Source organism: Prionailurus bengalensis, chromosome B4 (genome assembly GCF_016509475.1).
Source record: "Prionailurus bengalensis isolate Pbe53 chromosome B4, Fcat_Pben_1.1_paternal_pri, whole genome shotgun sequence".
Taxonomy (NCBI): domain Eukaryota; kingdom Metazoa; phylum Chordata; class Mammalia; order Carnivora; family Felidae; genus Prionailurus; species Prionailurus bengalensis.
The window spans coordinates 25,053,693-25,078,528 of NC_057358.1; the positions used below are offsets into that span (position 1 = coordinate 25,053,693).

At 35.3% G+C, this 24,836-nt stretch overlaps 1 protein-coding gene across 1 annotated transcript in view; it reads left to right on the top strand.

Moving 5' to 3' along the window:
• Positions 1 to 24,836, top strand: part of ANKRD26 (ankyrin repeat domain 26) — a 115,244-nt gene that overhangs the window by 60,225 nt on the left and 30,183 nt on the right. The window contains 12 exon segments of the mRNA XM_043563475.1: positions 811 to 907; positions 910 to 976; positions 10,427 to 10,594; positions 12,784 to 12,817; positions 13,385 to 13,498; positions 13,500 to 13,521; positions 16,932 to 17,047; positions 17,049 to 17,146; positions 18,933 to 19,116; positions 19,345 to 19,491; positions 21,495 to 22,439; positions 24,201 to 24,353. Of these exon segments, the coding sequence (XP_043419410.1) occupies positions 811 to 907; positions 910 to 976; positions 10,427 to 10,594; positions 12,784 to 12,817; positions 13,385 to 13,498; positions 13,500 to 13,521; positions 16,932 to 17,047; positions 17,049 to 17,146; positions 18,933 to 19,116; positions 19,345 to 19,491; positions 21,495 to 22,439; positions 24,201 to 24,353 (2,145 nt within the window).

The following is a 24,836-nucleotide window of genomic DNA, read 5'->3' on the forward strand; positions in this document are numbered from 1 at the left end:
TAATTTAATGAATTTGTGGTCATTTATCTGATTCAGCATTAAAGAATTGTATCATCTCTTTTGGTGCCATAAAATGCTAGGTAATGCCACTTCAGGAACTTTGGACAAATTTAACCTTTTTTAGTTTTACTCGAATTATCAGTAGAAAATGGGTTTAAAGTTGATAATTACTTTTATACCCTCTCCCTATAAAATTTTATGGTTGTTGAATGTGAAATTTGGGGAGCATTACTAATTTCCCAGAATTCCAGCCTAATATCCTTTTCACTCTGTTCCTTTTGTGTTGTGGCAAACCTTCCTTTGTAAATTTTAGGGAACACTGTTACTTTTTTTGAGAACCTTGGGATCCAAATTAAAAAGAATTATAAAAGGCAGTCAGGGAAAGAATAGCTTCGTGCAGAAAGAAGAAAGCTTCCTGTTTTTGTTACTGGAGCACCTCAATGTCACATGTTTTAAATCTGGCTGTTGTGTAAAACCCAGGTGGTAAGGATAGGAAAGGACAAATTTTGTCTTTGTCTTTTTATTTCTTTGTATTTCTTGGTCAGATGGGGTGGGGGTGGGTGGGGAATTTTCGGTAGCAAAGTGTGGATGTGAATAAGAGTACAAAATTAAGAAAGCCCTTTTAGAAATTTTGGAAAATTCTGCTTTTTTTATTCAAACAGAAATGAAGCCGACTTTATAAAAATTATAATTACATGTAATGATAAACTAAACACAAAATGTTTATCAATTAAAATTATGACAAACTGTCAACTGATAAAATTAATGAAAAAACTTCTTTTTATTGACTAAAGTAACAATTACCTTTAGTATCAAGTTCCATTAAAGGTTGAAGAAAAAAAGAAGCACAGAAGTAGTGACATGGAAGTATCAGAAAACATACATGATGCTGCAGCTGCTGGATTAATTCACAAAGAAAGAATGGAAAAACTGATAACCATCAATTTCCTGTTACAGAAAATAAAGATTCTGATAGGTAAGCCATAGCAATATTTAAATAGTAGGTAATTGTTATTTTCCTATGCAACAAACTTTTATAGTTTGAGCTGATGTTCATGATGAACAAGTTTTGTATTTTTCGTGGAGATATTTCAGCCTATGTGGTAATCAGAAAAATGTAAATAATGAGATACCATTTTTTGCAGTCATAGTGATAAATATTTTATTAAAAAATAATCAAAGTGGGGCGCCTGGGTGGCTCAGTCGGTTAAGTGTCCGACTTCAGCTCAGGTCATGATCTCACAGTCTGTGAGTTCGAGCCCTGCGTCGGGCTCTGTGCTGACAGCTCAGAGCCTGGAGCCTGCTGTGGATTCTGTGTCTCCCTCTCTCTCTGCCCCTCCCCTGCTCATGCTCTGTCTCTTTCTGTCTCAAAAATAAATAAAAAACATTTAAAAATAAATAAAATAAAAAATAATCAAAGTTAGGAAATGTGAGGAAAATGACATTCTTATTCACTGTGGCTAGATGAAGCTGGTAAATCCTTTCTGAAGGGTCATTTAGCAGTGTGTTTCAAAATTTCAGATATGTCGTTGCACCTGGGCAGCTTAGTTGGTTAAGGGTCCAACTTCGGCTCAGGTTGTGATCTCGCACTTCATGAGTTTGAGCCTTGCGTCAAGCTCTGTGCTGACAGCTCAGAGCCTGGAGCCTGCTTCAGATTATGTGTCTCTCCCTCTCTCTCTGCCACTCCCCTGCTTGTGCTCTGTCTCTGTTACTGTCAAAAATAAATGATAAAACATGAAAAAAATTTTCAGATAGGTCATCCCGTTATTCCAGTGGCTTCATTGCCAGGACTGGATCCTCCAGGAAAACAAGACTTCTATAAACACACACACACACACTGTAAGGACATTTATTATGTATACAAAATAGGATAGATATTTTAAGGTTACTTACATAAATATGTTACGTGTATATGTTAAGGATATTTATTATAGCATTCCCATATCAAAAAATTGAAGATAGCCTAAATGTTTATTTACTTATTTTGAGAGAGAGACAGAGAATGTGTGCATTGGGGAGGGGCAGAGACAGAGGGAGAGCGAGAATCATAAGCAGACACCATGGTAACAGTGCAGAGGCCAACACAGGGCTCGATCTCACGACCACAAGATCATGACCTGAGCCAATATCAATAGTCGGATGCTCACCGGACTGAACCACCTAGGAGCCCCAGAGACAGGCTAAATATCCATTAATAAGGAAGTAAATTTTCACTTCTATAAAATTATGGAGTATGTGATCATTTTAAAAAATGAAATTTGGTTTACAGTGTACTGATGGTTTAACAAAGTATATTTAAAGCATTTGGTTTGATGTCATGTCTTATGCACATTTTGTTAGAATACTTTTAATATCTACTGAATTGCAAAAGGAAGTTCCCTGCTACACTGGCAGTCTACTTCATTACCAACAAAATTGCTAGTTATTAGATTTTTGGTTTTGTTTCCCAGTGCATGAGTGCTCAAATGTTGGACCCTCAACTTAATCTGAATATTGCCAAGAGGTTTCACATGGCAACTTGTCTCATATTCTACATAAACATTTGATGACCCCTGTGCTATAAACAAAAATGCTGATAATGCAATGAATTGTTTTTATAAAGGTACCTTGCTTGGATGCCATTATCCTGCCTTTTTAGAGAACATATTTCAACATGCACCACACCAAATTTTTCAACAGTGCCTTCATGTTATGCAATTTATGACAATTCAGTTTACAAAGTAGGAATATTTTCTGCATTCTCACCCCCTTTTAGTTCTGTGTATAAAATTTTAATATGCTAATTACTTTGGATAGTATAAAATATCCTAGAGTTAGGTGACTTTTTAAAAATGTTTATTTTGAGAGAGAGAGAGAGCATGCGCACATGAGTGGGGGAGGGGCAGAGAGAGAGGGAGAGAGAGAAGGCTGCATGCTGTCAGTGCAGAGCTTGATGCAGTGCTCCATCTCATGACCCTAGAGATCATGACCTGAGCCGACATCAAGAGTTGGATACTTCATGGACTGGGCCACCCAGGTGCCCTTAGAGGTCAATAATTTTTATCAAGCATGAAATACTGCCCTTGAAATTTAGTTTTTCTGTGGTCTTTCTAAGCATGAGAAAAATGGTAATCAGCTTATATAATATTATATATCTAGAAAATTTTAAGGAGTCTTCTCATTGTATAATTTCGTGAGTTATTTAGTACCTTGGTCTGGCATTTAAAAAAAAAAACTAGTGTTACATATATGCAATTTTTAAGACTTCCAAATATTACAAAAATACTACATAATCCTTATGTAACAATTGAAAACTATAGCAATAATAGAAAATTAGATCAATGATGACCATTCCACTTAGCTATGAAATCCTTAAAGAGCCTTCTTCACTCTTTGATCCTGATTTCCCTCCCATCCACTCTTGAATTCATTGTAGCAATTTTCCCTTTCCAATCTTCACTACTCCAGAATTGTTTTTTCAAGGTTACCACCGATTTTCACTTTAATGAGTCTGAACATAATTTCATACATCTCATTTTATTTAACCTTTCAGCAATATTTGACCCAATGGAAAACTCTCTCCTCCAAAATTCTGTCTCCATGTTGCTTTTAGGATATCACTCACTCACCTGATTTTCCCGCTGCCTTTCTAGTCTGTACACCTCAGCCTGATTTGCTTGTTTCTCTTCATCCTCCAACTTTTAACCCATTGATGTCTTCCAGGAATTTGCCTTTGATTTTCCTTCTCTTGACTTTTACTATCTTGTATATTCTAATGATCCTCAAGTTTATATCTTCAGCCCGGATCTCTCTCCATAATTCCAGACCCACATATCAAACTGCCTACTTGATATCTCTTTCTGGATAGCTATTGCAAACTTAACATGTCCAAAATTGAACTACTGATATTCTTTCTTAATATTTGCCTTTCATGTCTTTCCTAATTGAGTTAATAACAGTTCCATGAGTTGCTCTGCTAGAAAACTTGGTATCATCTTTGAGTCCTGTCTTTTTTTTTTTCTTTTTCTTTTTCTTTTTCTTTGTCTTTTTCTTTCTCTTTTTTTTTTTTTATTTTTTTTTCAACGTTTATTTATTTTTGGGACAGAGAGAGACAGAGCATGAACGGGGGAGGGGCAGAGAGAGAGGGAGACACAGAATCGGAAGCAGGCTTCAGGCTCTGAGCCATCAACCCAGAGCCCGATGCGGGGCTCGAACTCACGGACCGCGAGATGGTGACCTGGCTGAAGTCGGACGCTTAACCGACTGCGCCACCCAGGCGCCCTTTCTTTCTCTTTTTCATACACATCACATCTAATCTGTCAGCAAACCTTGTCGGGTCTAACTTCAAATATATCCAGAATCCAAACATATCTTCCATGACGGAGAGACTGTCATCTGTTGTTTATATTGGTGTAATAGGTAACTAATTGGTCTTCTTGTTTGTTTGTTTCTTCTTTTGTTTTTACTGTTTCCTTTAATTCTGAACACATTGGATCTATTAAAATGTAAGTCAGATTGTGTCCTTCCTCTGCTCAAAGCCTAATTGCCTCCCATTTCACTCAGAGTACATGCCAAAACTCTTCCTAATACCGACAAGTCCTATATAGGATCTTTTCTTCTCAGGTGTCTCCTTCTGTCTGATTTGAACTATTTTCTACCCCTTTCATTCTGTCCAGCCATACTGAATTTCTCACTACTCTTTAAGTACTTCGGACATACTTCTGTACTTGCTGTTGACTCTATCTGGAATGCTTTCCCTCAGATACCTCATGGCTTGCTTTTTCCTTTTTGTTTGTTTTTTCTTTCAGTTTTTTGCTTAAATGTCACTTTCTCAGCAAGGCCTTTCTTGGCCATCCTGACTAGTATTTCAACTACCCTTTTCCTATAACACATCAAAATGTGATTTCTCTGCTTTAGTTTTTCTCCTCTAATACTGTATATATTTTGCCTATGTAGTTTATTGTTATTGTATGTTTACTTCACTCATGAGTAGGATTGTTATCTGTTCATTGCCATGTCCTCAGTACCTAGAAAATGTTCTAGTATATATAGTACTTATTCAATAATGTTTATTGAGTGAACGGAGTTTAACCTGTGTATATTGTGTTTAACATAATACTAGTTCTCACTTTTACAAAGTTTGGCGTGGGTTCATTCTGACAATTAAACCTGCCAGTTATATACATTTTTTGGATTTTGGGGGGCCCAATATTGTGTTTACTTGCTACTTTTCTTTTAGTTATATTTATGTTAGTTTTAATTATGGTAAAATGTATCAAAGGAATAGCAAACTTCCTTTATATTTATTAAGGAAACTAAAACATGGTGGCAAATTATTATAGGACTTTAAAAATTCTTGCCAAAGGATTATGAGCCCTCAATACCCGAAATAAAAAGATGAAGTTGGAATTTATCACTTACAAATAAGAGCGAGCTATGCTGGTTAGGTATAGTCTTTTCTAACAGAGCAGTCTGCTATTCTTATACAGGGTTTGGGGAAGAGTGGAGTTTAAGGATTGGGGGACTTTCAGAAAATTAAATGGTTTGTCATCATCTGAAGTACCATGGTTATTTGGGTGAGACTGTTGTGGATTTGTTGGCATGCTGAAGCATATGTGTTGGAGTGATTTTGTCCTTTATTGGCTGTCTTTCAGAAGGAAGGAGCTGAAATGGATTGGTTGGTGAGTAAGGCTGGTGGGCATTGATTAACACATTTAAAACTGATTCTGGTGGCTTCTTGTTACCATGGCTACATGTTAGGGTTTTGTTTTTGTTTTTGTTTTTTGTTTTTGTGTTTCTAAGTTTGAGGTGGCTTTCACCAGATGTTTTCTACTTAAAAGCTGCTTCTATTCACTGGGTTCAAAATGAAAGCTATTTCAAATTCTATAATTACAGATTCATTTTTGAAGTTTGGGTCAAGAGGAATTGTTTGATAATTGCTTTCAGAAAGATTCTTCTTTTCTTGGATGTTATTTCAACTAGAAAAGTTATCTGTACAACAGTTTTTTGAGAAAACAATTGCTAGTTTTGTTTTTGTTTTTGGTGCTCTTAAGGGCTCATGTTGAAGTCCTAAATAATCTGTGGGAAATTTCATTGTTTTTGGAAATGTATGTAGCTGCATGGTAATAATATTCTCTTGCATGCATTTAGTCCATGAAAAAGTAATTATAATTTTCTTTTTGGCAAATCCCCTAGTTTTTTCTATCAGGATTAGATACGAGGCTAAGAGTATCCAAATCATTTGTTTTTAATTTTTTTTTTTAACGTTTATTCATTTTTGGAGAGACAAAGTGAGAGTGGGGGACGGGCAGAGAGCAAGGGAGACAAAGATTCGGAAGTAGGTTCCAGGCTCTGGGCTGTCAGTACAGAGCCTGATGTGGGACTGGAACCCACAAACCATTAGATGACAAACTGAGCCAAAGTCATACACTTAACAGACTGAGCCATCCAGGCGCCGCAAACCATTTTTTTTTTTTCCCAAACAAAAGCATAGCTAATCAGATTGTTGCTATTTTTGAGTGATATATATGACATATGAGTACTTCAGAATTTTTGAAGTTTTTCTAGATTTATTGACATAATTAACATACAACTGTGTAACTATAAGGTATACCTCTATTAATTTGATACACTTTTATATTGTAAAATGATTACCACAATAGTGTTAATACTTCCATGACCTCACATAATTATCATTTCTTGTTTGTGATGATCTACTCTTGTAGCAACTTTCAAATATATAATACAGTATTGTTGTTTTTTTTTTCAACGTTTATTTATTTATTTTTTGGGACAGAGAGAGACAGAGCATGAACGGGGGAGGGGCAGAGAGAGAGGGAGACACAGAATCGGAAACAGGCTCCAGGCTCTGAGCCATCAGCCCAGAGCCCGACGCGGGGCTCGAACTCACGGACCGCGAGATCGTGACCTGGCTGAAGTCGGACGCTTAACCGACTGCGCCACCCAGGCGCCCCTATAATACAGTATTGTTAACTGTAATCACCATCCTGCACATTAAATCCCCAGAATTTATTAATCTTGTAACAGGCAGTTTGCACCCTTTGACCAATATCTACCCATTTCTCACAGCCTCCTAACCCTGACAACCACCAGTCTGTTCTGTTTCTGTGAATTTTTTTTTTTTTACGATTCCACATATAAGTCAGATCATACAGTATTTATCTACCTGTTTCTGATTTATTTTCACTGAGCATAATGCCCTCAAGTTTCACTCATGTTGTCACAAATGGTAGGATTTCCTTCTTGTTTGTGGCTGAAAATATTCCATTGTAAATATATACCATATTTTTTAATCCATGGATCCATTGATGGATGCTTAGGTTGTTTGACTATTGAAAATAATGCTGCAATAAACATAGGGCTGTACATATCTCTTCGAGGTAATGATTTAATGTCTTGAAGATACATACCCAGAAATGGAATTATTGGATCATATGGAGGTTCTATTTTTAGTTTTTTGAGGAACCACCATACTGTTTTACATAGTGGCTGTCCCAATTTACAGTCCTACAGCAGTACAAGGAATTCCTTTCCTGTACATCCTTGCCAACGATATCTCTTGTCTTTTTGACAATAGCCATTTTAATAGGTCAAAGTGATATCTATATACTGCAGTTTTGATTTGCATTTCCTGATGAATAGTGATATCGAGCACCTTCTTGTGTATCGCTGGCCATTTGAATATGTTCTGAGGAGAGACGTCTATTAAGGTGCCTTGCCCAGTTTTTAATTATATTTGTTTTTTTGCTATTGAATTGTACGAATTCCTTACACATTTTAGATATTGACGTTTTTCATATTTGTAGTTTGCAAATGTTTTCATCCTTTCCATAGGTTGCCTTTCCGTCATGTTGCTTGTTTCTTTTGCTGTGCAGAAACATTGTTTATTGCACTGTTTTTGCTTTTATTGCTTGTACTTTGGATGTCCTATCCTAAATCATATGTAAGATCTATGTCAAGGAGCTTTTATCCTGTTTTCTTCTAGGAGTTTTATGATTGAAGGTTTTACATAGAAGTCTTTATTTGGGTTTGTATTAATTTTTGTGAGTGGTGTAAGGTAGTGGTACCGTTTTATTCTTTTGGATGTTAATATAGTTTTCTCAGCATCATTTATTGAAGAGATTACCTTTCTCTTTTGAGTATTCTTGGGTCTCTTAACAAATTTTAGTTGACTTTATGCATGGGTTTATTTCTGGGTTCTTGATTCTGTTTCGTTCATCTTTGTGTTTGTTTTTATGCAAGTTCATACAGTTTTTAGTACCATAACTTTGTAATAGTTTGACACCAGGAAGTGTGATGCTTCCAGCTTTGTTCTTCTTTCTTAGGATTGCTTTGGCTATTTGGGGTCTTTTTTGTTCCTTACAAATGTGAGGAATGTTTTTATTTCTGTGAAAAAGGTCATTGGAATTTTGACAAGGATTGCATTGAATCTGTAGGTGGTTTCAGGTAATGTGGATATTTAACAATGCTGATTTTTCTAATCCCTAAACAATGGGGTATATTTCCATTTGCTTGTGTCTCTGCTGTTCTTTTATCAAAGTCTTGTAATTTTTACTATATTTTTCAGAAAGTACCCACTTTATTGAGAGTTATTATCATGAAAAGATGTTGAATTTTGTCAAATGCTTTTTCCTTACCTATTGTGATGATCATATGATTTTTTTATTCTGTTAATGTGGTTTATATCAAATATATTTATTTGATTTCTGAAGGATAATTTTGCTGAGTAAAGTATTCTTGATTGGTAGTCTTTTTCTCTTAGCACTTTGAACATACAATCCCACTCTCTCCTGGCCTGTAAGGTTTCTGTTAAGAAATTGCTAATAGCCTTATGAGGGTTCACTTGTAATCAGATAGTCTTTCCTCTCTTTTTCATTCTTTTACTTTGTTCTCTGCTGATTGCATTATTTGAAAGTTCCTGTCTTTAAATTCACAGATTTTTTTTTTTTTTCCTTGATCCATTTTCCTGTCAGTGATCACTCTTGCTTTTTTCATCTCATTCATTATACTCTTCAGCTCCAGGATTTTTGTTTAGTTATTTTTTACTATTTCCTGCTCTTTGTTAAACATCTCATTTTATTCATATAGTATTTTTCTGATTTTACTGAATTGGCTTTTTGTGTTTTCTTGTAACTCATTTTCCTTAAAATTGCTATTTTGAATTCTCTTTTGAATAACAGATCTCCATGTGTTTCAGATTGATTACTGGAAGATTATTGTGATCCTTTGATGGTATCATATTTCCTTGATATTTTATATTCTTTGCAATTTTGCATTGCTGTCTTTGCATTTGAAGTAGCAGTCACCTCCTCCAGTCTTTAATGACTACCTCTTCAGTGTGTCCAAACCTGATTTTTTTGCTCCAGTGGTGTGCTGGAAATTCTCTGCAGGACACCTGGTTTTCCAAAAAGGCTCTCTCATCCGTGGGTGATTATCTTAGTGTTTTCTAGGGAGGGACTCCCAGATGTGGCTGAGAGGGAGGGACTGGAGGCACTTTATGGGCTATTGCTAGGTCCACAGATTAGACTGTAGTATGTATGCCTGTTACCTGATGCACGGGTAGGCAAGACTTTTCCTCGGTCCCTTGGAATATGGTGCTAGGTCCCCACAGCTCCTGCAAAGGCAGTTTTGTCCGTGGGTAGATAGATGCCAGTTTGTTGTAGGTGGGCAGATGCAACAAGGTACATCTCATTCAGCTATGATACTGATATCGCTCTGACATATGGGTATTTTAAAAGTAGTTTTTCCCCTAAGATATTTCCCTGATTTCTTCTTTCATGTTATATGGACCTCATACTATTTTAAAACTTTGTTTAAATTAAGCATTTTCAGATTTAAAAGCAAAACCAAAAATATAGCGCAAATCTAGTTATTACTCCCATGTCTAAGAGTCACTGCCTTTAGGAAATGAACTCTAACTTTTTAGTGTAACCTTCAAGGTTCTTCAGAATTTCTTTCCTGACTGATCTCTTACTACTTGCTTCCATGTATTTTATGCTTTTTTTCCTCAAGTTCCTAAAAGTTTGTACTTTTCCTTTCAAGGCACCTAGATGCCATCTGTGTAATCTTTGTGCTCACATTCTAATCTCTAAGAAAATGGTTTTTTCCTGTTTCTTTTCCTGGTGACCTCTGCTGTTTATTTTCCCTCTTCAGTAAAGCCTTTCTGTCCTCACTCACAGCTTTTCACATGTCAATTCTTACAAATCACATTGTGTTATAATTATATATTTATCTGTGTTTGAAGCAACAGATGAGTATTTCCTTGTATATGGTTGGTACTTCAGCACTGTTCTGTGAATTAATCAAATTAAGTCAGATGGGTAAAATTCAGAACTTGATGAAAATTGTCTTTTTATTCTTTATCAGTAAAATTATTAGAAAATGTTGGCTTTTTATATGGCTTTTTAATGGATTTTTTTCAAAGTAGTGAACCTGGTTTACATATGAAGAAGTTAAAGAAAGGTGAAGATGAAGAAGGGACATCAGAAGAATCTGTGATCACACCAGTGTTGCAGAAGGCAGATTCCCTAACTGGTGGTCTACTACAAATGAATGAGGGCAGCAGTTTAAGTGAAAAGGATCAGCATGAAAGCAGGTAAAGTCTATCAATTCTTTATGTGCCTGTGAAGGAATTTTAGCAGTGATTACCTTTTGTGGAAATAAAATGCTGTAGTGTAGGTAGGTCCAAGCTAAAGCAAGAAATACTCAACATATCAAATACACTGCTTGAAAAGTTATGATGAGGGTAAGTGACTTTGTCAAGGAGCAGTTTCAGTAGTCACCATGGAAGCATGGAAGGTAAGTGTAAACAACTCCTTAGAGCATTTTAATTGGGAAAGGTAATAGAGAAATGGATGATAACTGAAAAAGAATGTGAATTGCAAAGGCATTTTCTTTCTCTTTTTAAGATGGGAACTTTTAGAGTATGTATTCTGTTGGAAATGATCAATAGAGATAGACATGGTTAGTTAATTTAAAATTGTTTGTGTTTCCAAACATTAGGAAGTTTGTTGATTGTATTACATTATCTTTTAAAGATTATAGTAATTGTCCTTAGTACTACTATTCATGTAATTTTGTGGAAAAGTTGGTTTATTCAGAATTGATTCCATGATGGGGTATTCTCATATAATTGAATGTACAGATTTAAAAATATATATGTATGTGTATGTATTATATATATATAATTATATATATTATATTATGTTATATATATAACTTTAATATATATTACAGTATATATTATTTCTATGTATTATGTATTGTTATATAGTGTGTATATATATTATATATACTAATTATATATAATGTATGATATATTATTATATCATACTATATATTATATTATTTACTGTATTATATTTATTTTATATTTATATAAATATGTAAAATATATTTATATAAAATATAGAATATATATTTATATTATATTTATATTATATATTATTATATTTGTTTTATATTATGTAAGTAAATATATATAAAATAAATATTATAATGTATATATAATATATAATAATACATATAATATTTTATTATGTACATATATATAATAAAAAATACACAAACACTGAGGCCATTCTGAATAGAACTAATCCTTCCTGGATGATTTTAGATATTCAGTACCTTTGATAGTATCACAAATAGTTATGATTTTGTTAGGGACTTTAAAGTATCTGGTTATATCAAGTTAATATTTATTTACATTCTGGGGAAAGGGGAAGATTTTGCTTATTTACAATTGGAAAATAAACTAGTAATCCATAACAGATTATTCCTTTTGGACTAGAGAGCTCTAAATTACAAAAACCATGCTTCCTGTACCAGCAGTGTCATTGACACAGATTATATGTTCAATAAGTATGTGTTGAACGTGGGAATAAACAGTTGAATGAATGAATGAATGCCTGTTGATGAACTTCTCTAGAAGAAGCAAATCTTTAGTTTATTGAAAGTAGGTTTCCAATATTGCCTAGGTATAAAGTCTCTTAAAAAATGTGTAAGATTCAGAAATTGTTATGTATCACTATAGCTAGAAATCGAATAATAATGTAGATTCATTTGCTATTATATTAGTTAGAAACACTTAAGTATTGCTTTAACCACATATTCTAAAACACATGCTTTGAAGGCTTTGAATTCAGGGTCTGAATTCAGGGTCTGTTCTTGGCCAGCTATTAGGGCTTCTTGGGCAAGTCACTTCGACTTTCTGTGCCTCATTTTCTTCCTGTGTAAAATACCTAATATAATAACCTACTTCATAGGATTGTTGTGAGGCTTCAAATACCTTGAAGACATGTAAAGTGCTCATAGTAATGCCTAGAGAGTAGTTGCATAGTGAGTCTTCAACACGTTAATATCATGATTGTTAAAAAGGGGTTCTTTCATATAGGGACTTAACTTGCACTTTCCAAGTAGGTTTTAGTGCCAGTAAAAGCTTATTTTTAGTAAAATGACAACAACAAAAACAATGGTATCATTCCTATCAAATAATGCAAGTAGCATTAGGATTTTCCTTTGCTTTTGTTAGTTTTTATCTAAATTTAGTACTTTGTTGAGCTCGCTTCAGCAGCACATATACTACAACTGGATACACCTAATCCTTTGTTAATATTAGCAGTAGTATATTTTCTATGTTGTTTAATGTTACTCTGTTGTTTAATCCCCTTTGTAGAAAATTAGTTTCAAATGCAGAGATTTTATATCAGAAACAATAGGTTTAGATATGCTTTGTATTTTAAGTATTTAATATTTGCCTGAAAAGAATTTGTTGGGTTTTTTCAGACCTGCAAAGAAAATTTCTAAGAAAAAGAACAAGGTAAGAAAAATATACAATATAATTTTATTTGTTATTTATTTTATTTTTATTTTATTATATTATTTTGATAAATATTTATTAGAAATATTATTCAGTGGTTAAAAAAATACTTTATGAAAGATGTAGTGAAAAAATAGAAAATCTTCCTTTGCTGTAGAGACATTTTCTATGAAAAATTTATTTAGAAATACTAGCTATGGATAACAGTGTCTTTTTGATAAAAATCCGTTCTTTTAAAAGTCTCTGTGGTTTTGCTTTTAAATGTTTATTTACTTATTTTTAAAATTTATTTTAAGAGAGAGCACGCACAAGTAGGGGAGGGGCGGGGGGGGGAGAGAATCCCAAGCAGGCTCCATGCTGTCATTGTGGAGGTCAACGTGGGACTCAAACTCAGGAACCCTGAGGTCATGACCTGAGCCAAAATGGAGTCGGATGCTCAACCGACTGAGCCACCGAGGTGCCCCTGTTTTTGCTTTTATAAAAAGATGGGTATTTATCACTTCTCTACACCTAGTATATTTTATAAATATTTGGGGGACATTTTGAAATAATGTTAATTATTTATAGGTCAAAAAGCAAATTACTTCTATGGATGACCTTGTCGACTTCATTCAGTCATCTGAAACAGCTTCAGAGCATTGTGAGTTGCCTTACTCTAAGAATTTCATGTTGCTGATTGAAACAACTTGGCATGGATTGTAAAGGTAGGAAGCCTTTTTATGTATATTGCTGTAGTAATATGTGCACACCTGCTATAGTGTAGAGCTGCTCATCTCAGAAATATGTTTTATATTAAAGGAGAACTATTGTGTCCTGTCAGCCAAAGAGTCATCATTTCTACTGTACCTTTCTTAGTGGGAATGGCACATCTAATGTGTTTGTTAACTCTGCTTCTCTTCTGTGCCTTCACCCAGGTCAGGTCATTATTTTTCTCCTAGATGACTGAAATAACCTCAGGACTGTTTTCCCTGCCATTCAGCTTCCCAGGACCTTGGTCTACACTGCAACCATAATTATTATGTATTTTTAAAAATGTGTATTTCATCATGTTACCTCCTTGCTTAAAGCTTAGCTATTACTTCTCATTGCTATTAGGTTAAAGGCCACAGTCCTCTGGCTTCATCTTGTATGGTTTTACATCCTTCTTTCCGTCTGTGTCTTATCCACTGTTTTAGACATTTCTTCCTGTGAAAGAGCTTTTTGTTTCCAACAGCTTTAGTTAGGTAAACTGCACATATATGAAGTGTGTCATTTGATAGTTTTGACATGTTTACACGTATGAAACGATAACCATAATCCAGACAGTTAACATATTCATCACCCTTAAAAATCTCATGTCCCGGGGCGCCTGGGTGGCGTAGTTGGTTAAGCGTCTGACTTCAGCCAGGTCACGATCTCGCGGTCCGTGAGTTCAAGCCCCGCGTCAGGCTCTGGGCTGATGGCTCAGAGCCTGGAGCCTGTTTCCGTTTCTGTGTCTCCCTCTCTCTCTGCCCCTCGCCCGTTCATGCTCTGTCTCTCTCTGTCCCAAAAATAAATAAACGTTGAAAAAAAAAAAAATCTCATGTCCCTCTATATTCCCTTATTATGAAGCTGCCAAATCGTTTTCTAAAGGAGTTGCACCGTTTTCCATTTCCACCAGCAGTCTGTGAGAGCACCAATTCCTACATACATATTCATGAATACTTAGTATTGTCAGCTTTTTAAATCCTAGACATTTGGATGTATATTTAGTATATATATCATTATGGCTTTAATATATATCTCCCTAATAACTGATGGTGTTGGGCATATTTTCATGTGCTTGTTTGACATCTGTATATCTTCCTTGTTTTTTTTTAGTATGAAATTTCTTGTCAAATTGGTTTCCATACAACACCCAGTGCTCATTCCAACAGGTGCCCTCCTCAATGCCCATCACCACCCCCCCCCCCCAACTCCCCATCATCCCTCAGTTTATTCTCAGTTTTTAAGAGTCTCTTATGGTTTGGCTCTCTAACATTTTTTTTCCTTCCCCTCCCCCATGGGTTTCTGTTAAGTTTCTCAGGATCCACAGAAGTGTGAAAACATATGGTATCTGTCTTTCTCTGTATGACTTATTTCACTTAGCATAACACTTCTCCAGTTCATCCACATTGCTACAAAAGGCCATATTTCATTCTTTCTCATTGCCACGTAGTACTCCATTGTGTATATAAACCACAATTTCTTTATCCATCAGTTGATGGACATTTAGGCTCTTTCCATAATTTGCCGATTGTTGAAAGTGCTGTTATAAACATTGGGGTACAGGTGCCCCTACACATCAGCACTCCTATATCCCTTGGGTAAATTCCTAGCAGTGCTATTGCTGGGTCATAGGGTAGATCTATTTTTAATTTTTTGAGGAACCTCCACACTGTTTTCCAGAGTGGCAGCACCATTTTGCATTCGCACCAACAGTGCAAGAGGGTTCCTGTTTCTCCACATCCTCCCCAGCATCTATAGTCTCCTGATTTGTTCATTTTAGCCACTCTGACTGGTGTGAGGTGATATCTCAGTGTGGTTTTGATTTGTATTTCCCTGATGAGGAGTGACATTGAGCAGCTTTTCATGTGTCTGTTGGCCATCTGGATGTCTTCTTTGGAAAAGTGTCTATTCATGTCTTCTACCCATTTCTTCCCCAGATTATTTGTTTTTTGGGTGTGGAATTTGGTGAGTTTTTTTTACAGATTTTGGATACTAGCTAGAACTTTGTAGTTTTGCTATTGTAGTGGTTGGTTTAGGTTTTATAGTCTGTGAGTTAAACATCACAGTCTAGCTTCCATTAATGTTATACCACATCATATATAGTTTAAGAAAATTACAATAGTTTACTTAAATTTCTTCTTTCCCAGACAGATCCTTCCTGGATCTGTGGGATTATAGTTTTCATTCAGTTTAGAAAGATTTTGGCCATTTTTTCTTGTGATTAGACATCTTGTGATGTCTAATATGTGTTTATTCCTATCCATTGTATTTTTCATGTCTAACATAGTTTACATCTCTGTGCCATTCAGTTTTTAAAACAATAACTTCTATGCCTCTACTTATCTTTTCATGCTTTGTTTGGAGATATAGTTATGTTACTTACGAACAGTTTTATCCTTTAGTCTCTTGCTCTTGCCAATTATTAGATGAATCCAGAATGGTGATCAGCCTAAGGCAAATTATGAGTTTTTCTATCCTAGCTAATGTGAATAGATACTGTCCCTTGTTCTGTGAGAGCACCAGGGAGTGTTTCCTCTACTCTTTTCAGATTTTTTTCCCTTGATGACTTCCTTCCATGTATGCATTGGTTGTTACTCTGCTGAATACCCAAAGGGGGCCCTTTGCCGATCTCCAGGGTTTTTTCTCTGTTCTGCTTTCTCCTCTCCTATATGCTGACCTGTCATCTCTATCTGCCTTGAATTTGCCAGACTCTCAGTTTCATCATCTCAACTCAAGGAGTCTGGTGGAGGCTATTTAAATAATGTTTTTCTCCTGTGTCGTAGCCTGAACATTCTCTCAAGGCAGTGAGCTTGGGCATGTGTTAGGCTAACGTGTTTTGTTTTCAGGGATCATTGTCCTTCATTGTCTGAAGTTCTGTGTCTTGAAAATCATGTTAAAATTGTATTTTGTCTGTTTTGTTTTTGCTTGCTTCAGGTAGGAAGATCAATCAGTACGTGTTACTCCATCTTGGCCAGAAGCAGATTACAGTGGAACTTCGGCACATACTCTAGACTGTCGAGAGTGCTTGTCTTCCTCCTTTGCTTAATTGCCTCCTGCTCATCCTTCATTCCTCAGTATAGTTATCTCTTCCTCAGGGAAATCTATCTTCCTTGGGCCCAATCTAGATCAAGTTATGATCACAGAACTCTGTTTTCTAATAGGAACTATCTGAATTTAGAATTACCATTTGAGTTGTCTTTCTCCTTCACTAGACTTTAAGCTAATCGAGAACCAGGGGTCTTCTCTATTGTATCTGTAGAGCTGAGTATAACATTTTACATTGAAGGTATATATTTATTTAATGTGTGAATGAGTGAATTGAAGATGCACAGTCCTGTATATGCAAAAAGTACTCATATATTTTATTTCTGTTTCTTCTCTGATGCAGATACTGTTGGCTTCTTGAAAATCCAAGATATAGTTCTTTCCTATGAAAGATTAATGAAACTTAACAAAAGTCACTGTAAACTACTTACAGGAAAAATTAAACAAATGGAAAAAAACAGTTAGTGCACTACAAAACGAGCTACGAGAAGCCAAAGACATGAAATCACGGTTAGAGCATCAAAAAGTGGAATGGGAACATGAATTCTGTAGTTTGAGGTATAGCATCTTGGTTTTAAAGAAACATTTGAACTGTTTACTTTTATACTACAGATGTATAGGGACAGTTTTGTAACTGCTAACTTACCATGTGGGATTTTACAGGAAAGAAAACTTCTTTAGTGTTGTGAAGTGTGAGGTTCTTGGAAATAATACAGCAAGTTCTTAACAGTGAATACTTGTAATAATTTAATGTATTTTCCAAATCATAAGTTTAATGGCCATTTAAAAGTCCACCATATACAAATGTCATTATTTAACAGATTGAATTTTGCTTGTTTTTCATTTTTCTGTATTTTAATTAATGCTGTAAGGAATGTCTTTTATATAAATCTGTTTCTACAGATTACTTGGAATAAATTCTTCAATATAATATTATTTGATTAAAGTATAAAAATTTTTAAAAAGGTCTTTGATCCATATTTTTCAATTGTTCTCAGGAAAGTTTATATTAATCTCTATAACCAGCAACAGAGTATAAAATGGTCATTTTTCTCAAGACAGAAAAATTCCCAAAAATTGATTGTTTTATTCTCAACATTCAGGGTTAAAAAAGTAAAGTGGGGGTGCCTGGGTGGCTCAGTTGGTTAAGCATCTGGCTTCAGCTCAGGTGATGATCTCGTGAGTTTGAGCCCCGCTTTGGGTGGGCTCAAGCCCTGCTTTGGGTGAGCACGAGCCCCGTTTCGGGTGAACCCCTCTTCTCTGTCTCTCCCTCTCCCTCTGCCCCTCGTGGGATTCTGTCTCTTTCTCTCTCTCTGCCCTCGCTCACTTGTGTCATGTCTCTCTCAATAAAAAATTTAAACAAAGTAAAATGGGGGTGCCTGGGTGGCTCAGTCAGTCAGGTGTCTGACTTTGGCTCAGGTCATGATCTCAGGGTTCGTGAGTTCGAGCCCCACATCGAGCTCTCTGTTGTCAGTGCAGAGCCCACTTCGGATTTTCTGTCTCCCTCTCTCTCTCTGCCCCTCCTTTGTTTGCATGGGCTCTCCCTTTCTCTCTCAAAAATGAATAAATATTAAAAAAAAAAGTAATACGGAAAGTGATTACTGATAAGTTTTTTAACATCTCTGTCATAGGTAGATAAAATTAATTCAAAAGTGTATGCTGAAATCACATATTACTCTTTATTGTTTACTTAATATGTATCCTGTGTTGTTCTAGAAGGGATTCTTAAGTGATTCATAAAGTAGGTAATCATCAACAAGGTAAGTTGCAAGTGTTGTGGAAGAAGAAACAAAAAGTATAGGGCAACAGATATTAGACTCGTTAGCCTAGTCTTGGATGACAGTAATCTGCACTTGTATGTTGTGTAAACAACATCCGCAGATGCTCTCTTACACTGCACATCATTTTTGGAGGTACCTGTAATGTTTTGTCAAGTGGAAATTTATTTCCAGTGAATTGATAAAATTGTTTGTAAACAGTAACTTCTCTTTTTAATGAGTAACTGAATTATCTGTCCTATGGAGGAATAATTACACCTGTGGGAAAAGGGGTAATTTTCAACTCTAACTTTCTGAATAATTTCAAACTTCCTTTCCTACAACATCTACCAGAGTTATTACTGACTAAAACTAAGTTGCATAATGCTTTCTCATTGCTTCTTTTCAATTGTATATATCTTTTGGAAGAGATTCAAGTGAGAAATTAAAAACAGCCCCAGAAAGGAAAAAAATTTGAGAACATAGAAATTTCATTTGGACAGTAAGCCAACATGTGGAACCAGATCATAGGAGGAACTTTTTATTTCTAACAAAACAAATTTTAAAATAAGCATATTTAATTGCAGATTTACTTTAAAACAAGAAGAAGAAAAAAGAAGAAATGCTGATATGTTATATGAAAAAATTAGGGAGAGGTTAAGAAGAAAAGAAGACCAATATAATAAAGAAGTTGAAACAAAACAACAATTTGAACTCGCTCTTAGAACACTAAACATGGAATTGAAGGCCGCAAAAAATCATTTGAATCAGGTAAATTACTTTTTGATAAAAAATTGTGTATTTCCATCAATATTATATAGTGTATTATACATATATTTTATGGTATCCCTTTGATTCAATATATATTATTTAGGTTTAAAATAAATTAAAACATGGGATCATGTTCCTTTGAACATTTTTTTTAAAGTTCTCCTCTTCAGCTTTTGACCTTTTTTTTTAACGGTATGAGACCAGAATCATAATGAAATGTATCTCCAGGTTGTAGAAAAGCGCAGTGACACTCAGTGGCAACTTTCTCCACAGAATGCCAGAGAATTCCAGGATGGAATTCTAAACAATCACCTTTGCAAACAAAAGGAGATAAAAACGGCTCATAAGAAAACTAATTCTAAGGTTTCTTCTTTAGCTATTTTGAAGTACATGTGTGTATGTATTTGTATATATTTTATTTTTTTAATTATTACTACTTTTTCTCCATGTATATATATATATATATTTTAAAAACTGAACACTGTACATCATGGAAACTATAGAGGATTTTAAAAGCACATATATTTTTGGGGAGGGGTATGGGGGGGCGGTGGCATTTTTGCTTCATTCGATAAAATAATATTCTTGATTAAATGCATTTGTCTCCAGCAAATAGTGACATTCATAATGTCCTCATCCAAATAAGAGGCTTTTATTACTTTCTGTAGGAATCGATGAGCTTTCCCTAATCTCAAAACTGTTGCTACTAGCAACATGTGTTTTGGTTTTGAACAGTTACTTCACTGCCTTGACATATTAATAGGTTAGTTTAACACTTCTGCTAATGGACAGGAGGACGAGTGTAGCCAGTTCACAGATCATATTTTCGGTATCAAGTCTCCTACTTTTGAGAAAAGTAACACTTTTGCTTCAAGTAGCATCCTATTTCATTACAAGGAACTTTTGAAACAATGGTATGCTATGCTATATACTTAATGATAATTTATTGATAGGTATTTTATTCCTAATAAAATAGTGGAGTGTATTTCCCCTCTTTTATATTTATTACTATTTTATTATTATTATTATTTTTTATTTATTACTATTTTCAACATGAAGAGGAAATACAGGTTATTGCAGCAGTAAATAATCTCATGATTTTCTAAGAGATGTATAAATTTCACCTTATTTCCTATCAGTATTTTGAAATCCAAGACTTCTTTCGTACTTGTGTATTTACACTAGAGAAGTAGCAGTGGTTGGTGCAAGAGCACTAGTTGTGGAGTGAGAAGACCTGGGGAGAGTCCTGCAGCTCACCGTTTTAATCTCTCCATTCTAGAATTGTGATAACCAAATGAGTTCATTGATGTATGGAGAAGTGTTTATATTATAGTACAGTGCCTAGATTTGTCAGTTATCAATAGATATATTCTTATAACTGACTATAGAAATATTAGCAAAGTAGATATCTATGAAATATTCTCAGGAAAAAAGAATTTTAGGAAATTTAATCTGTCCAAGTAGATGCAGAGCTAACGATTTTACTGTGGGGTAGCTGTGTTCGATATCTACTGTAAACTCAATTTTTAAGTGTAGTCAGATTTATTAATCTTTTATTTCAGGCCTTCTGGTTTGTTGTAAATCAGAGAAAGGCTTTTCCAATTCTGAGATTCTGAAAACTTTTCTCATGAATTCTTTTTTACTTTCATGCCTTCATTATCTTCAGTTAAAGTTCTGAACTTTTGGGAACTTATGCTTGTATAAAATTTGAGATTTGGAGCCAACTTTATTTTTTTCCAGTTGGATATTCACTTACTATAATCTTCCTTCCTTCCTTCCTCCCTCCCTCCCTCCCTCCCTCCCTCCCTCCCTCCCTCCCTCCATGTGTATTTATTTATTTAAAAAAAAATTTTTTTTTTTCAACGTTTATTTATTTTTGGGACAGAGAGAGACAGAGCATGAACGGGGGAGGGGCAGAGACAGAGGGAGACACAGAATCGGAAACAGGCTCCAGGCTCTGAGCCATCGCCCAGAGCCTGACGCGGGGCTCGAACTCACGGACCGCGAGATCGTGACCTGGCTGAAGTCGGACGCCTAACCGACTGCACCACCCAGGCGCCCCGTGTATTTATTTATTTTTGAGAGAGCGAGCACAAACCAGGAAGGGGCAGGGAGAGAGAGAATCCCGAGCAGGTTCTGTACTGTCAGCACAGAGCCTGATGCGGGGCTTAAACCCACAGAATCTGAGATCATTCCCTGAACCAAAATCGAGAGTCAGAGGCTTAACCAACTGAGCCACCCTGGCACCCCTTGCACCCCTTGCAACCTTTTCATTGTATAAACAGATTATACTGTAATTGGAAAGAAAATCATGATATAATGTCATTTTATTGAGTGCTATCTGAAAATTTCCTTTGTTTTACTTAGCTTTCTGATAGTCATGAGAAACACAAGATCTGTTGCATAAAAACCACATGTTGCAGGATGAAATTGCCATGCTAAGACTGGAAATAGACACCATAAAAAATCAGAACCAGGGAAAGGAAACGAAATATTGTGAAGACATTGAAATTGTAAAAGAAGAGAATGACAATCTTCAAAAGACCATAAAACAGAATGAGGAAACATTATCAAAAACAATATTCCAATATAGTGGACAGCTTAATGTTCTGACTGCTGAGATTACGATGCTAAACTCTAAACTGGAGAATGAAAAACAAAATAAAGAGAGCCTGGAAGCAGAAGTTGAATCATACCGTGCTAGACTGGCTACTGCTGTACACGATCATGATCAGAGTCAGACATCAAGAAGAGACCTAGAACTTGCTTTCCAGAGAGCAAGAGATGAATGGTTTCATTTACAGGACAAAATGAATTTTGATGTGTCTAATCTACAAGATAACAATGAAGTTCTTTCTCAGCAACTTTCTCAAGTTGAAAGTAAACTCAATGCCCTGGAAATTGAGCTCCATCACACAAAAGATGCTCTCAGAGAAAAGACTTTAGTTTTAGAATGTGTACAAAGGGACCTAAGCCAAACACAATGCCAGAAGACGGAAATTGAACACATGTATCAGAACGAACAAAGTAAAGTGAATAAATACATTGCAAAGCAGGAGTCCTTAGAGGAAAGGTTATCTCAACTACAAAGTGAAAATATGTTGCTTAGACAGCAACTAGATGATGCTCACAACAAAGCGGACAGTAAAGAAAAGCTAGTAATTAATATCCAAGACCAGTTTCAGAATATCATAAAAAAACTTGAAGCTAAAAGTGAAGAACAAGGTCTTATGCTGGGAGAAAGAAATAAAGAGTTAATCGATGAATGTAAACATTTAAAAGAAAGAATGTATCATTATGAAGATGAGAAAGCAAAAATAGAAGTAAGTATCCAGAAAGATAAGAATTTTTCAGATTTCCAGAAAGAAAATTCTGGTAATACTTGATTATGGCTGAATTTTGAATCTAGTTGAATATTAAAAAAAAAAAAAAAAAAGACTATAAATCAACATAAAAGCATAACTTGTATGCAACAAATAAAAATTAGACCTGAGAGGTGCTTTAATTTGAGTAAAGTTATGGTGTCATCTATGAAACTTTAAGATGTTAAATTATAAATTGTTAATAGATAATAGTCTTCTGCTACAATAATAATTTTTTTAAGTTTAGTTTGAGAGAGAGAGAGAACATGAGTTGGGGAGGGGCAGAGAGAGAGAAAATGCCAAGCAGGCTCTGCACTGCCAGCGTGGAGCCCGACACAGGGTTCTAGAACTCATGAACTGTGGGATTCATGACCTGAGCCGAATTCAAGAGTTGGTCGCTTAACTGACAAACCCTCCCATAAAAGTTTTAATCTTAAAATTTTTTTTTTCAACGTTTATTTATTTTTGGGACAGAGAGAGACAGAGCATGAACGGGGGAGGGGCAGAGAGAGAGGGAGACACAGAATCCGAAACAGGCTCCAGGCTCTGAGCCATCAGCCCAGAGCCTGACGCGGGGCTCGAACTCACGGACCGCGAGATCGTGACCTGGCTGAAGTCGGACGCTTAACCGACTGCGCCACCCAGGCGCCCCTAAAAGTTTTAATCTTTGCCACCACATTTTATTACTGGGGTGAGCTGGTAAATGAAAATGCTCAAATGTAAAATGAGTATTTTGAAATTGAGATTCAATTAATTGAGTTAACCGGACAGTAACTTCAGATTTCCCAGATTAAATGAAGTGTAGGTGCTCTATCTGGTAGTACTTTTCCTTTGGTAGCTTTTTATACATTTTAAGTTGGTATGATTTTATTTTTATTCACATAAATTTTAATTTTCAGTCTCAAATCATGTGTTCCTACAACCTCTTAATTCTTTAAAGGCATCTACTTTTCACTAAATCATAATTTGGGACAACTGTGGTAAGTTTTAGCAAAGCTATCTTTGAGTAATCTTCCTACTGCCATTTATAACTTATTTTAAATATTTTTACAAATAATTTGCTCATTTCGAAGCTCAGTTACTGTCATGTGGGCATAAGTTTGTCCAGTACAAAGAGAATTGTATCTCTCTGTGATTTATTAATTTGGCATTGGATCTCCATTTTCAGACCAAGGAGGGGTTGCAGGATTCTTGTTTAGCAGAAATGGAGTGAGTAGGGGAGAGAGCTGTAGGAGCTGAGGTCAGGGAGGGGGGTGGAAGCAGGGGCCATTGGAATGACTTTACTTTGGTTCTGAGATAGGACTCTATTAGAAGGATAAGAGCAGAGGATTGGATATGTGAGGAACTCTGACGGTAACTTAAGCCTGTAATAAAATAAGAGGGAAAACCTTTCATAATGTAGAATTTACGACTGCTGTGCCCACTATGTCCCCATTTCTTTTTGAGACTTCTGTAGGTTATGAAGCTTTGCAAATTCACCAGTGGAGAACAGATAGACTGGATTCATTATCTAAGTGACATCATCCTGACTAGGCAGGGAGATATAACACCTTTTGTTCTTTAACTGAATTCAGTAAGTAGGAATATGTACGTGTTAGGAAAAGATGGTTAATTGATGTATGTGTTGATATTTCTCAAAGTACGTATGTTAGAGTTGTATATTATTAACATAATTTAATAATAAGATGATTTATAAAATCAGTAACAGAAATGTCTTATTAGGTAGTTATGAGACAACTTCAACAAGAACTGGCTGATACTCTGAAGAAACAGTCTATGTCAGAGGCTTCCCTGGAGGTTACATCACGTTATCGTCTTAGTTTAGAAGATGAGACTCGGGATCTAAAGAAGAAATTAGGTCAAGTCAGAAGTCAGGCATGTATTAAATGTAATCTGTCAACAGCTAACTTATAGCTGGTTAAATAATATAAAGTGTTTTAGGATACTAATTTCCATAGACCACTTCCTTTTGTATTTTCATTATAATTAATTCATTATGATTTTAGTATCTTTACAATGCATTTATTTCTTAAACTCTTTTATTCTACTATTTGTGTTATATATTTTTTCTTATAATATTTACTCTTAGGAAAGTTGAGGCTTTTGTATCCTTCCTCACAGGAATTGAGACACTTTTTTTTCTTTGTTTAATTTAAAAATTTTTTTTAAAGTTTATTTATTTTGAGAGAGAAAGAGCAAGAGAGAGTGTGTGCATGCATGTTAACAGGGCAGGGGCAGAGAGAGGAGAGAGAGAATCCCAAGCAGGGTCCATGCTGTCAGTGCAGAGCCAACGTAGGGCTCAGTTTCATGAACCATGAGATCATACCTGAGCTGGAAGCAAGAATTGGATGCTTAACT